Here is a 15,849-nt window from a genome sequence, read left to right as displayed (position 1 = left end):
TGTCTGTCATTTTAAGCCACCCAGGCTGAAGTACTTTGTTACAGCAGCCCTAGGAAACAAATACAAAAGCACAAAGTACAAAGACTTGTACAAAATGTTATTAGCTTTATTTGTAATAGCCCCAAACTGGAAATAACCCAAACATCCATTAACAGGTGAATGAATTTACAGCTGTGATATAGCCACACAATGGAATACTACTCAGCAATAAAAATGAATGAATGAGACACAAAACATAAGTGAATTCTCAAAATAATTATGAATTAAAGAAGTCAGACAAAAAAAGACTATATATTATATGATTCCCATGGTGTTTATCTGAGGTGGCAAGAGTGAGTGGTATGTGGGTACAAGAGGGAGTCATTATAAAGTGGCAGGAAACTTTTGACGTTGATAGATATATTCATTATCTTGACAGCACTGACAGTTCCACAGGTGTATACACGTGTCAAAACTCATCAATTTGAGGGGAAGATGGCAGAGAAAAGTGCCCCAGGAATCAATCTCCCTAGACAGACTAGACAACAGTGCACTGACAGAATCTGTCTGATCTTGTAACAATTTGCAACTCTGAAGTCTGTTGAAGGCTTGCAACTTCCAGGGGAAACCTTAAATGATGAACAGTGGTTAATTTAATCAGTTTTAGCTCTTAGAACAGCAATAGCTACCCACCTCTCATCCCAAGCCAAATGGCAGGCAGCTGTACACATGTTCCTGAAGCAGTCTGCTCACAGCTTATGGGAGCCAGGGTGGTCAAAAAGGACCCTGTCCTCCAAATATTGGGGATTTGTGCTCTGATTGCAGACCACTGCTTCTGATCACAGAGATGCAGACAAAGAGGTATAATCATCAAGAAGAAGAAAATTTGAATATACCTGTAACTAGTAAGGAGAGGGAATTGGTAATTTAAAAATCTCCCAACAAAAAGAAATCCTGGACCTGATGGTTCACAGGTGAATTCTACTAAACGTTTAAAGAAGAACAAATACCAATCCTTCTTAAACTTTTCCAAAAAATTAAAGAGGAGGGAACACTTCTCAACTCATTCTTCGAGGCCAGCGTTAACTTGATACTAAAGTGTCTTTAAACTACAAGAAAGGAAAACTATAAATACTGATGTAAAAATCTTCAACGAAATACTAGCAAGCAAAATTCAGCAGCATATGAAAAGGACTATTCACCATTACCAAGTGGGCTTTATTCCTGGAATGCAAGGATATTCCATATATGAAAATTGATCAATATAATACACCACATAAACAGAACAAGGAAAATAACACATGATCATCTCAATGCAGAAAAAGCATTTAACAACATTTGACACTCTTTCATTAAAAAAGCAAACAAAAAAACAAACAAAAAATACTTGACAAACTAGGAATAGAAGGAAACTAACTCAACATAAAAGCCATATATAAAAACCGACAGCCAACATCATACTCAATGGTGAAAGACTGAAAGCTTTTCCTCAGGACTAGATCAGGACCAAGGCAAGGATGCCCCCTTGCACCACTTCTACTTAACACAGTACTGGAAGTTCTAGCCAGAGCACTTAAGCAAGGGGAAAAAAAAATAATAACAAAAGGCATCCAAATTGGAAAAGAAGTAAAATTGTCTTTGTTTGCAGATGATATGATCTTATATAGAGAAAACCATAAAAGTACACACACACACACACACACACACAAACTGTCAGAAGTAATAAATCAATTCAGCAAAGTAGCAGGATATAAAGTCAACACACAAAAATCAGTTGCATTTCTATAGACTAATAATGAACAATCTGAAAAGAAAATTACAGAAGCAATTCTATTTATAATAGCATCAAAAAGAATACCTAGGAATAAACTTAACCAAGGAGGTGAAAAACCTGTACAATGAAAACTACAAAACACTGCTGAAAGTAAATGGAAATAAATCCCATGTTCATGAATCAGAAGACTCAATACTGTTAAAATGTCAACATTACCCAAAGCAATCTACAGAATCAATACAATCCTTATCAAAATCCCAATGACTTTCTGTGTGTGTGTGTGTGGCAGAAATAGAAAAACCCATCCCAAAATTCAAATGGAATCTCAAGGGACCCTGAATAGCCAAAACAATCTTGGAAAATCAAAAACAAAACTGGGGGAGCCACCCTTAATGAGTTCAAAACTTACTATCAAGCTACAGTAATTAAAACAGTGTGGTATTGGCATAAAAATAGACGTATAGACCAATGGAACAGAAATAAATCCAGACCCTCTCATATATTTTAAAAATGACTTTTAACAAGAGTGCCAAGACCATTCAATTGGGAAAGGACAGTCTTTTCAACAAATGGTGCTGAGAAAACTGGATATCTACTCACAAAAAAATGAAGTTTGACCCTTACCTAATACCATATACAAAAATTAACTCAAAATGGAGCCAGGACCTAAATGTAAGATCTAAAACAATTAAACTCTTAGAGACAAAAACAGAACAAAAGCTTCACAACGTTGGATTTGGCAATGATTTTCTTAGATATGATGCCAAAGGCATAGGAAACAAAAGAAAAAATAAACAAATTGGACTTCATGATAATTTTGTGCATCAAAAGACACTATTAACAGAATAAAAAGGCAACCCACAGCATGGGAGAAAATATTTGCAAATCATATATAGGGAAAAATAGTCGAAATATAGAGAAAACTCAACAACAAAAACCTAAAACTCAACAACAAAAACCCCAAGCCCCATTCAGAAATGGGCAAAGGACTTGAATGGACATTTCTCCAAAGAAGACAGCCAAATGGCCAATAAGCACACGAAAAGATGCTCAACATCACTAATCATTAGAGAAATGCAAATCAAAACTACAATGAGACACCACCTCACACCCATTAGGATAGCTACTACCAAAAAGAAAAGGAAAACAACTAGTGTTAGCAAGGATGTGGAGAAATTGGAACACTTGCCCACTATTGGTGTGAATGTAAAATAATACAGCCACTGTGGAACACAGTATGGAGGTTCCTCAAAATATTAAAAATAGACGTAGCATATGACTCAGCAATTCCACTTCTCAGTATATATCCAAAAGAATTGCAAGCAGGGTCTCAAAGACCCATGTTCATAACAGCATTATTCACAATAGCTAAAATGTGGAAGCAACCCAAGCGTCCATTGATGGAAGAATGGATACACAAAATATGGTATAAGCATACTATGGAATATTATTCAGTCTTAAAAAGGAAGAGAATTCTGTAATATGCTACAACATGGATGACCCTTGAGGACCTTATGCTAAATGAAATAAGTCAGTCAAAAAGACAAATACTGTATGATTCCACTCACATGAGGTACTTGTAGTCAAAACCATAATGACAGAAAGTGCAATGGTGGTTGCCAGAGGATGGGAGGAGGGGAGAATGAGGAGTTATTGTTTAATAGAGTTTCAGTTTTACAAGATGAAAAGAGTTATGGGGATGGATGGTGGTGACGGCTGCACAATAATGTGAATGTATTTAATACCACTGAACTGTACACTTAAAACCAAAATCTCTAGGGGGTGGGGTCTGAGCATCAGTAATTTTTAAACATCCCCTGAACTATTATAACAAGCAGCTGAGGTTGAGAACCATTTCATTAAAGGGTGCCATCTCATTTATTTTGTTTTGAACAAAAGCATACTACTTGGTAAAAACATATAAGCCTGAAACAATTCTGATAATGCTCTTTTTAGATGCTTATGGAGGTGAGCTGAAATCATACATTTTTCTTAAGTAGACAAACTCAACATGGATTAGTACTTACTCCTTGGTTTATACCTCACATTCCCAAATTATAAACAAGCTTTAAAAAGTAATATTGAAAGAAGTTCCAACTGTTTGTTCCCAGTACAAAATAACTTAAAATGCTGAACACAATATAGTTTTAATACATATTTGCAATGAATGGTGTTATAGACTGAACTGTGGCCTCCTCAGAATGTGTATGTTGAAGTCCTAACCCTTAGTACCTCTCAATGTGACTGTATTTGAAGATAAGGCCTTTAAAGAGGTGATTAAGGTAAAATGAGATTATAAGGATGGGCCCTAATCCAATCTGACTGGTGTTCTCATGTGAAAAAGAAATTTGGACACACAAAGAGACACCTGCAGATGCCTGAGCACAGGGGAAGTCCTTGTGAGGACAAACCAAGAGGGGGGCCATCTGCAAGTCAAGGAGAGAAAAAAAACCTCAGGAGAAACCAAACCTGCCTATACTTTGATGCTGGAACTGTGCAAAAATAATTTTCTGTTGTTTATTCCATCTGTGGTATTTTGTTATGGCCGCCCTAGCAAATTAACACACATAGTAAGCAAAAAAAACACAAGATGAAAAATTTGGGGGAAATGACACTCTGGAGCTGAACTTTACCCTGGGGCACATGCCACACCCTGAGAGCCCTACCCTGGATCTGGACAGGGCCCGGAATGGCTTGTCCTCTGAAATCTTAGTCTCAAATTTTTAGTCACCTGCTCTCTGACCTCAGCCTTCCAGTTTTCATTCCCTTATTGTCACTGTACCTTCTCTTTTACTCCACAGTGAGACTACGAGGCCCTGAGCCCTCCCAGACAAGTGCTCTCTGGCCTTATTTCCTTCCCTATCTAGTTTGGGCCCCATGGTGATTGTGTTAACTATTCTATCAGAACTACCTTCCTCTGCTCCCTATTACGTTGCCACATCTAACCAACAAAACCCAAAATCTGAACCAATGCTACATTTTGTCTTCACTACTACTCTGGGTGAGCCATGCTCTGTTGGAAAAATATTAAAGCACGTATTCACGGAGAGTGATGCCTACAACTTCAATGATTCAAGTCTCAGTACCCCACTCCCTGCCACATCCTTCTGCTTGAGTTAGCGTCTCTGCCATTCCTCTCAAGCACCATCCCAAGCCTTCTTCACTCTCTCTAGTCCTCCACTGATGCCCATCTCTCACCTTGCATCCCACTGAACACAGCACATGTCATTACCCTCAGCCTTCTTGCCTCCTATCTATATATCTGTATCCACACCCATCTTCTTTCTATTCTAGTCTCAGAGAGGTTTCTTTCATTTCTAACTTCCCCATCTGTGCTCTTTTTGGCAACCCCTCCTACTTTTGAACCTTGCTCATCAGTAACGCATTCTCTCTACTTGTCCTGCTTACTCAATGTTTTTATCTTTACTGACAACCCTTTCTTCATCTTATGAACATGCACATCTCTCCCATCTCCCTAAACCGTCCCTTGACCTCTACCAAACTCTAGCCACCACTATCCCATTGCCTTCTTCCTGTTTTCATCTAAACTTCTCAAAAGGAGAGTTTAACCTCAATGTGTGTTCACTCAGTTGTTATAACCTGGCTGGCTTTGGCCCTTGGTGTACTATTGACACTGCTCTTCCTAAGATCATCAATGACCCCTTACTTTGTTCTTTTTTTTTTTTAAGATTTATTTATTATTTATTTATTTTATTTATTTTTGGCTGCGTCACATCTTAGTTGCAGCACACAGGATCTTCCTTGAGGCAGGAGGGATCTTTCGTTGCGGCGTGTGCGTGGGCTCCTCTCTAGTTGTGGCATGCGGGTTTTCTCTCTCTGGTTGTGGCGCGCAGGCACCAGGGCACATGGGCTCTGTAGTTGTGGCGTGCGAGTTCCAGAGCATGTGGGCTCTGTAGTTTGCAGCACGCAGGCTCTCTAGTTGAGGCATGCGAGCTCAGTTGCCCCACAGCATGTGGGATCTTAGTTCCCTGACCAGGGATCGAATCTGCATCCCCTGCATTGTAAGGCAGATCCTTTACCACTGGACCACCAGGGAAGTCTCCTTACTTAGTTCTGAAGTGGTATCTGCTCATTCTCTCAAAGCATGCTATAGGACTGAGGGGAAAGGAGAGACCCTTTCCTAGTCCCCACTGCGCCTTCAAAGTTGCTACTTCTCCACCTCAACTGAGGCTTATGATGTTCATATATACCAGGGGTCAGCAAATTGTTTTCTGTAAAGGGCCAGATGGTAAATAGTTTAGGTTTTGCAGGCCCATGGTCTCTTTTGTACCTACCCAACTCTGCGGGGGCAAAAGAAGCCACAAACAAGACAGGCATACATGTTTGGTTCAGTTCCAGACCACCACAATAAAGCAAATATCACAATAAAGCGAGTCATACAAATTTTTTGGTTTCCCAGTGCATGTAAAAAGTTATGTTAGTGGAATCTAAAAAAATGGTACAAATGAACTTATTTACAAAACAGAAATAGAGTTACAGATGTAGAAAACAATCTTATGGTTACCAGGGGGAAAGGGAGAGAGGGATAAATTGGGAGATTGGAATCGACATATATACACTACTATATATAAAATAGATAACTAATAAGGACCTACTATATAGCACAGCGAACTCTACTCAATACTCTGTAATGGGACTTCCCTGGCAGTCCAGTAGTTAAGACTCCACGCTCCACCGCAGGGGGCATGGGTTCGATCCCTGGTCGGAGAACTAAGATCCCGCATGCTGCGCAGTGTGGTCAAAAAGAAAAAAACAAAACAAAAACCAATACTCTGTAATGACCTATATGGGAAAAGAATCTAAAAAAGAGTGGATATATGTATATGTATAACTGATCCACTTTGCTGTACAGCAGAAAGTAACACAACACTGTATATCAACTATACTCCAATAAAAATTGTTTTAAAAGTTATGTTTACATTATACTGCAGTCTATTAAGTGTGCAATAGCATTATATCTTTAAAAAATGTACATACCTTAGTTTAAAAATCCTAACCATCATCTAAGCCTTCAGTGGGTCATCATCTTTTTGCAATAGTAACATCGAAGACCACTGATCATGAATGACCATAACAAATACCATAATAATGAAAAAGTTTGAAATATTGCATGAATTACCAAAATGTGTCAGAGACACAAAGTGAGCAAATGCTGTTGGAAAAATGGCGCCAATAGACTTGCTCAACGCATTGCTGCCACAAACCTTCAATTTCTTAAAAAACGCAATAAAGCAAAGTGCAATAAAACGAGGCATGCCCGAATATAAATGAGTGACTGCAGCTGTGTTCCAATAAAACTTTATTTACAAAAACAATTGGTAGAGGGACTTCCCTGGTGGTCCAGCAGGTAAGACTCCACGCTCCCAATGCAGGGGGCCCGGGTACGATCCCTGGTCGGTGAACTAGATCCTGCATGCACACCGCAACTAAGAGCCCATATGCCACAACTAAGAAGTCCACATGCTGCAACTAAAAGATCCCGCATGTTGCAACAAAGATCCCACATGCTGCAGCTAAGACCCGGCACAGCCTAAATAAATAAATAAATAAAATTTTTTTTTTTTAAAAAGTGGAAGGGTGGACTTGGTCTGTGGGCCATAGTTTGCTGACTCCTCTTTGCTATCACCTTGTGTTGTCCCAGGCATCTGTACGTTTATTAAGAATTTGGCACCGGACTCACAGACTTCATCACCAGCCCAGCAGTTGGTAAGCATTCCATAATGTGGTTGCAGTTATTATTTTTAAAAATTATCATATGGACACTCTAATTAGCTCTGTGGATGACCACCTAGCAATTTAGGCTCTCAGTTTCTTCATCTGCTTAACTCTCATACCCTGGATTTTGTCACCACTCCAGAGCCCTCCGTCTCTCAAATCAAATCGCTAATAGACACTAATCACTCTCACTCCCTTTATGCTTGCTCTCCAACCTCAGTGAGATTCCGGTCCACTTTTATCTCCCTTGTCTCCTAATCTGTGAGCTCCCACTCATCTTTACTTCCTTCTACCAACCTTGATCTCATGGTCCGTTAATTAAGCCACCCTCTCACCTACACCCTCAACTCCTGTCTTCCCTTTTCCCTCGACGGTACCACCCTAGCAAAATCTCATCCCATCCCATCCAGCTGCCTTCTCTCTACCTAGATGGCCCAGGACTGCTGAAAATGGCTCACAGATCAATGCCCTTACAAGTGTAGTTGTTGGGACTTCAGCACCACCCAGCGATACTCTCTTCAGTTCTCCCACAAATAACCCAAACTTCCAAGGCTTAAAATTGTCCTTAAGCGCTCTCAGACTATCAAACATTCTCTCACTTTCAAATGACCAATTTGAAAATTCTCCGGCTCTTCAGAGAAAAACTCTTTGCTGTACCCTACACACTTAACTTATCCACTATTCTTAATTTGTTTCCTCTAGTTCCAAAAAGAGTTGGTTCTACTTCAATCTACCAGAAATGCTCTGGATCCATCTCTGCCCCTTCTGCTTCACCAATATTACCAAAGCTAAACCCTGAACCAATCCAGCCATATGCCTTCTTTCACTGCCTGTTAACCATGGATATGGTTCTCATCCTGAGCTTCCCCATCTTCAAATTGGTGATATCCTTTCAAGACTGTTGAGTGCTGTGAGTGTAACAGGCCTAGAAGTGCCTGACATAGGGTAATCATTCCATAAATGGTCGCAATGTTATTATTATGTTAAATCTATAGCTTAAAGGTGAAAGGCAGATGACACAAAAATGGGATACAGAATTGGGGAGCTGCAGCGAGGAAAGGGGAGAACACCTGGAAAGAGAAAAGGAGACAATTTCCCTTGTCATAAAATGTCCCAATCCTTCTGTGAATATATTCAGTTGCTTTGTGAATTATGGTAATTAAATGTATGACTACTCTTTGCTATTCTCACCAGTCTGGAGCCTGAAACTCCTCCTGCAGTATAACATTCTCCGAGGGGAAGGTTTGCTCTGGGTTCTAAATCTTTGTCAGCAGAGAAAACTAACAAATCTTCCTTCTATTAGTCTAGAATTACAGTCAGAAGGAATCATTAAGAAGAAATTATGGCAATGTTTAGCCGTTAAGAGTCTTAAACAAAAGTATTCAACTAGTGATTCCACGACTGGGGCAGGAGCAATTCAAGGTGAAAACCTGGGACATCTTGTGCCAGAAAGCACAGAAATGCTCAAAAACTGATTGGGGGGCGGGTTTGCTAGGAGGATGTCAAAGACACACAGGAGCTGGCTTGGCAGGGGTTCCCACAGGCCAAATTTGGGACAATTCGAGCATCAAAAAGAATAATGATGGTAATGGAGTCTAACACAGTTCATCTTAAAAAAAAAAAAAAAAAAGAACTAGAAAATCATCACTTTGCACCATCCTGAAGGCAGAGTTCATCTCCGTCATGTGAAAAACACTGGGTGAAGAGTTAATGGGTGACAGGATATCTGCATAGTCTTGAAGTATTACTCCACAGATTACTTAATTTTTAATTACAAAAATTACAAAGCGAAATTATAAAGGGAAAAACTGCACCTTTACAGTGGAGACATCTGGCAATCACCCTCTTAATCAAGTGATCAAACTTAGCATCAGCAACAGAGAGCAACCTGATATGTGACTGCTCTGATGCAGTAAGAAGCACACAGCATTGCCTGTGTAACATACCCCAAAAGCTTTTACACTGAATTAATGAAGAGAAAGCCATCAGACAATTAGTCCACAGTCTTGCTACTCAAAAGTGGTCCAAAGACCAGAATCCCATCACCTGGGAGCTTGTTCGAAATACAGAATCTCAGACCCCACTCTGGACAAGTGAGTCACAATTTGCATTTTAAACAGATACTCAAGTGACTCTGAGTTACAAAGTTTGAGAAGCCCTGAACAAGACAAACCACCCAGACTTTTCAAAAAAAATCAATGTCATAAAAACAAAAACAGGCAGGGTTGGGGGGGAGGCGCTGCTCTGGATTTAGAGAGATATAACAACCAAAAGCAACGAGTGACTCTTGATTCAATCCTGGGTCAGAAGAAAAAAGTTATAAAATAGATTTTGGGGGAACAACTGGGAATTTTTGAATGTGCAGTTTTTATTAAATGACACTGAATTAATGTGAAGGGTCTTAAATGTGATAATAGCATTTAATTACATAGAATGTTCTTATTCTTAGATACAGGGAGTTCCCTGGTGGTCCAGTGGTTAGGACTCCAGGCTTTCACTGCTGTGGCCTGGGTTCAATCCCTGGTCGGGGAACTGAGATCTCGCAAGATGGGTGGCATGGCCAAAAACAAACAAAAAAAGAAGATACATGCTGAGATATTTAAGGTAACATGTCTACCAACTCACTTTTAAATGGTTCATAAAAATACACATAGAGACAGAAAGCATATGTGGAATAATAACTGGTTACTGTGACAAAGAGTATGTAGCTATCCCTTGTGCTATTTTTTAACTTTTTCTTTAGGTTGAAAATTTTATTAGATAAAAAGTTGGAAGATGGGAAGAATGTTCAATTAGCCCACAAAAGAAATGTAAAGTCTTTGGTAGCAAACAGCGTGATTTACACAACCCTGCATCTATCTTAACACCTGCTTCCAAAGATAAACATTAAGTGTTCAGCAGATATTGGATGAGAGAAAGGAAATTTGTTGAAATCATTTTAGCGGGCAGAAATTCCTAAGGCATTAAGAGCTGCTACAGCCAGTCAGCTGTCAAGTACATACAGAACTACGAATTGAATTTTCATTCAGTGAGAGGCAGCAGAGTATAAAGGCAAAAGTTTTGGGGTCAGTCTGACCTTGATTTTACTAGTGGAGCGTCCTACGGTATATTTAACCTCCTGAAGTCTCAATCACTCTATCCGTAATACAGAAATAAAATAGTATCTTATAGGGTAGTGTAAGGGTTAAATAAGATATAAGATAATGAATATAAAGCTCTTAGGATCATTTAATAAATGTTAACTATAATTTTATCAATAAAGTCAGCTAAAAGGTATTCCATAAAATGAAGATAATGTTTTCATGGACCAGATTCTGACTTTATTCTGAGGATTAAAAGTCTTCATATTAGGGGCATTTTCTGATAATTTTAAGTCAACGTGAGAAGGCAGAACAATTTTCGCTTCTCGTTTTTATTTGGTATCTTGAAGAAAAAGCATTCAGTGAGACGATAGGCAGCCTTTCCTCAAGGATAACCTTTCCCCAAGGTAAAAGCATTTTACTTCAACTTAATCTTAGTAAAGCCGCATAAAGTACTGAAGATTAGCAAAATAAAGCTATTAAGAATGACTTCGAGAATCAAATTCGATAAAAAGAAGACTTGCAAATAATTTTGTCAAGTTACCTTAAACTCTCTTGACTAGAAAACTTGTGTGAAACCATAATGTTTTCATGGGAGTTTACTGAACAGTTTTCTGGAAGCACCTAGACAAAGAATAAGCATCTATCTTTTTGGCTTAAGTGCACTTGTGTGCAGACAAAATAGGATTGACTTCAATAAATGGATGACAGTCTAACCCAATTATTCTATGAAAGGCGAAAGCAATCTCTCCTAAAGGTTGGCAACCATGGCCAGTGTGCCAAATCCAGCCCGCAACTTATTTTCATGAATACAGTTTTACTGTATTCATTTATGTATTTTTTGTGGCTGTTTTCACTACAACAGCAGAGTAGAAAAGCTGCAACAGAGACGTTACGTACCACAAAGTCTAAAATACTTACTATCTGGCCTTTTACAGAAAAAAATTGTCGACCCCTGCCCAAGACAAGCAATCCAGGAATCAACAAGACCTGTTCCAGACTCACCTGAGGTGTCGTCTTTTTGTATTGGTCACCTCCATCTATCACATCCCTCATGATTTTTTCCTTGAGAAATTCATACTCTTCTGAACTCAGGTGAATAGACTCTACAGTTTTTCCACAGCCCAAACACTGACCACTGTAATTACAATTAAATGTGTTAAATAATGTCCTGGAAAAGGACTTTTTCTACAATGAATAATTCTAGGACATGAGGAAATTGGAAGGTAGTTTAAAAAAAGAACATTATAACCTCTGTGATCATCATACACATCTCACTTTTTGTAATCCAGATAATGTAACAAAATAGTGTGCCAGAATACCCAAAAGAGTAGATGGCTGGCACCCAGATAAAGTTTTTAAAGTCATTCCTAAAACACAACTGGGTCCCAAATCTCTAGGGAAAAACATTTCTGAGGCGTCACACTAGGCTCACAGCACCTACTGAAAGAAACATTTTGAGCACTACAAATTCTCCAAATGCAAAATGTGACTTTTTTCTTGGCTATCCTAACTAACTTAATTATCCTGTTTCTAAGGTATTCTTAAATTTTTTAAAAATAAGTAACAACAACCTACTAAACCTGAATTGAACAAATTAAAAATAAAACATTGGCCTTTACCTTTGCTGGACTGTGGTGAACTGTCCTTTCCATTGTTCTCCAGGAACACTACAAAAAAGATTGCAAAACCAAATCACCAGAGGGTCAAATCCCTACTGAACAGAAAGATATTCATTGTATTTAGAAACTCCGTAGGAAAGAGCTCTGAGAAGTTCAGGATACTTCCCTAGAACGGTTCAATTAGAAGAGTGGTTGCTTACACTGTGATGGGGCTAAGTAACTGATGGTACTCTACTCTGGATCTCCTTCCCTTTGCTTCTCTCGTCATCTGACCCTCATCTTTAACTCGAAATCTGTCTTCACAGGACCTGCCCAGAAAGCAGCCCAGACCTCTAAATCAAAACTCAACTCTAGGGACTTCCCTGGCGGTCCAGAGGTTAAGACTCTGCCCTCCCAATGCAGGGGGCACGGGTCGTGATCCCGCATGACGCACTGCCCAGCCAAAAAAAAAATTTTACTCTAACTTTCTCCAAAAAGCTGCCAGAGATTGTTCCTGGCCCAGAGTAATTTCTTCTCTTACACTATCATTTTATACACCACTCTGAGATAACTGTCTACTATTGTATTCCCAATTAGGTCATGAATGCCATTATAATAGATCTTACATCACAGAACATGCACAGTGCTAAGTCTAAAATTGGAGGCATTCAAAACTACTTATTGATTTATTTGCTCAATCAACTTATCCTTTCTTCTTTCCTCTTACAGATAATACCATCCATTCCTATTGATTCTACTGCCTTCTCTCCTTTCCCAGTTCTTAATTCAAGATCTCATCATCCCTCATTCAAACCTACAATTGCCTCCAAACAGATCTCCCTGCTTCAAATCTTAATTCCTCTCCAATCTTATTTTCTCACTGTTTTGGCAGTTACTTTTTAAAAACTACTCCAAGACCAGCACTCTTGATAACATATTAAAATCCAAAATCCTTCGCATTCCAAGATTTTCACAACCTAGCTCCTCTGTGGATATTCAATAAATGTGTTAAGAAAGATAATTAAGCATGATTGCTACTTCAAAGCTCTGTAAAGGTAACATATAGTAGAAAAGCAAGAGAAAAACAGAGACAAAAGGAATGAATCTGTAGGAAAGAGCCTGAAGCCAATTAGTGGTAAAGAAATAAGAGAACAAAAGACTGAAGAAATAAATCAGCACGCACACAGCCAGTAACATGAATAAAAGCAAAGGGAAAGCAAAGGAGAGCCTTGGAGAGAGCACTCAAATGATGGTATGATCAAAAACAGGAAGGATGAAGATTTTCTTCTTTAACACATATCAGGTTTGAGCAGGATTCCTCTCTCCCCTCTAACTACTCAAGTTGGTGAAATGCATAGATTAAACAGAATATGTATGTGCACATCATACCAGTTACTAGTTTTCAGAAGAACTTCTGAAAATACTAATATGACCCAAAGACAGCTCCAGTTTTCTTGCTATGAACTCCAGCCACAAGTGCTATTTGAAAATATTCACATCATACTAGACACCTCAGAAAACAAAATAAATTATCCTTCTAAAAGGAAAAAATACATAAAAACAAGTGTTCAATTTCCTTTTTATGTGATGAGTAGAGATTAGCACAACTTATTTACGCTGCTACTTTTTTAAAGAGAAAGAAAACTTTGTCTTAAAGGGGAAACAATCTTACTAAGAGACAGAAAAAAGTATAATCTGACTAGAGTAATTCTCAGCAACTAATAAAAAAAAAAGGAGGAGGCTAGTTTTAGGTAACGGTATTAAAATAAAAATATACATATAAACAAAAATCAAAATTACCTTTCAAACCATGTTTTTATACTGTGTGCAAATGACTCCCCAGGATATAGCTGATTATTTCTTAGATACAAAAGAATGTCTTGCAGTTTGTTTGAATACTGATCATCTTTCATGTCTTTTCCAAAATCAAAGAAGGCTTTTAATGTTTCCAACATAGGAACAATATCATGACCTAACAACTCCTGATACAAATTCCAAGCTACATTTACATCTTGATGAAAGAGGGCTCCCTGGATACAGTCACTATAGTTCTTTTTTGAAGGAATCATGACTTTTTTGATGTCCTCTAACAGCAGCAAGGCCTCTCTCCATCTGTCTGTATGGATTAATCCCCGGATGAGAAGAGTGTACGCTCCAGATTCTAAACGCTTGTATCTGGCTTTCATGATTTCATAGACATCAGTAATTTCTGATGTCTGCTTATGAAAAACGCAGAGATACAAATACTTGACCAGCAAATCATAGCCTATAATACCATTGTTTTTTGCAGCTACCCAGGCCAGCACAGATTTGGCCACATCGACAGAGCTATGGCATTTAACCATCTGTGAAATGATACAATTTTCAAAGTTAGCCTTTTCTTTGAAATCTTCCTTAAGTTTATCCCACTCCTCTGAATTCAAAGGTTTTGTCGGGAGTTGAAAAATGTTCTTCACAGGTGGCAAGACGTGCTCTTTACTCGGAGGATTCATCTGCGATCTCTTCTTAGCCGCTCCAGCTGCAAACATGTGAGGAGAATCAGCAGAAACTTGCTTATTACTGCCCTCATCTTTTTTCCTGACATATCTGGCTTTGGCAATCAGCAGATTCATTGCTTTGGCATTTTGTGGAGACACGGTTTTAAGAGAAAACCACTTCTCTTGGTTCCTGATGCCATAACAGTCTTTGAGAAAGAGAGAGAGAGAAGAGTGACCTGGGCCTAGCCCAAGGTATGGGTTGCTCTTCCAAAGTTTAGGAAAGCTTCGAATACCAGTGAAATAGAAAGTCATTATGCAGTTAAATCAGCACCAGATTGTGAGAGAGATGTTCAAAAAGCCCCAACTTCTATAGCATATTTAAGGGATTTGGGGGTAGGGGGCGGAGATTCGAAGCGCAACTTTCTAAAAGATGATTTTCAGCTTCTCACAGACAAATCAAATGCTTCTGGGGCTAGCAGCAACGAAGCTTGGTTGAGTTCTCTCCATTAAACAAGGATATGGGGACATCCAACCTTGGTCGCAAGTTCCAGGACGAGGGGACAGAGAAGGAACCCTCTGTTGCCTGTTATATTCCAGTCCGCGAACCTGAGGAAAATGCACAAAGAAGACCGGCCAGTTGACTCACGTGGATCACAACTGTCCTTGAAAAGGGGCCGGATCCCACGGGAGCCAGGCTGCAGAAGGGGCGAAAAGTCGGAAGCCCCTACCCCAGACCCACCGGCAGCCAGGGCAGAGGCGAAAGCCCGAGTCTAGGGGCCCTGGCCGCCAAACTCGTCAAATAAGGAAATGGGGGTGGGGAAGGGGCAAAGAGCTGAGCCGAGCCAAAGATACAAGTAAGGAAGGGAGGTCCACGAGGGGACCACCTACTGTGTACGGATCTATCACAAACGAAGTTCACTTGATTCAACCACTCACCGCAGCACTCACGTACCACGCACCACGCAACCATAAACGCGGCGGAAACTACCCCGCCCACAATGCACCGCGACGGCGCAGCCGCGGAGGCCTGGCTGAGCTGGAAGCAGGCCTTCCGACCGGCCTGGCGGCGAGAAAAAGGCGACTCTGAATCTTTTACTGGCAGGAGGGGGCACAAGCGGCTGCTGAAGGAGCCTACTACATTCAGAGAGACTTTAGGGCTTCCAGATATCCGCCATGAACAATGAAAAGAAATTGTGAAATTA

At 39.6% G+C, this 15,849-nt stretch overlaps 1 protein-coding gene across 1 annotated transcript in view; it reads right to left on the bottom strand.

The window, feature by feature from the left end:
* The window catches only part of LOC118891175 (protein only RNase P catalytic subunit), a 124,901-nt gene extending 109,291 nt beyond the window's left edge, over positions 1-15,610 (bottom strand). Inside the window, 3 exon segments of the mRNA XM_036844845.1 lie at positions 11,575-11,707; positions 12,192-12,239; positions 13,971-15,610. Of these exon segments, the coding sequence (XP_036700740.1) occupies positions 11,575-11,707; positions 12,192-12,239; positions 13,971-14,959 (1,170 nt within the window). The 5' untranslated portion in view covers positions 14,960-15,610.
* Between the last annotated feature and the right edge of the window lie 239 nt (positions 15,611-15,849).

This window comes from Balaenoptera musculus, chromosome 2 (genome assembly GCF_009873245.2).
Source record: "Balaenoptera musculus isolate JJ_BM4_2016_0621 chromosome 2, mBalMus1.pri.v3, whole genome shotgun sequence".
In the NCBI taxonomy this organism is placed as follows: Eukaryota; Metazoa; Chordata; class Mammalia; order Artiodactyla; family Balaenopteridae; genus Balaenoptera; species Balaenoptera musculus.
This window is presented reverse-complemented; position numbering and strand designations above follow the sequence as displayed.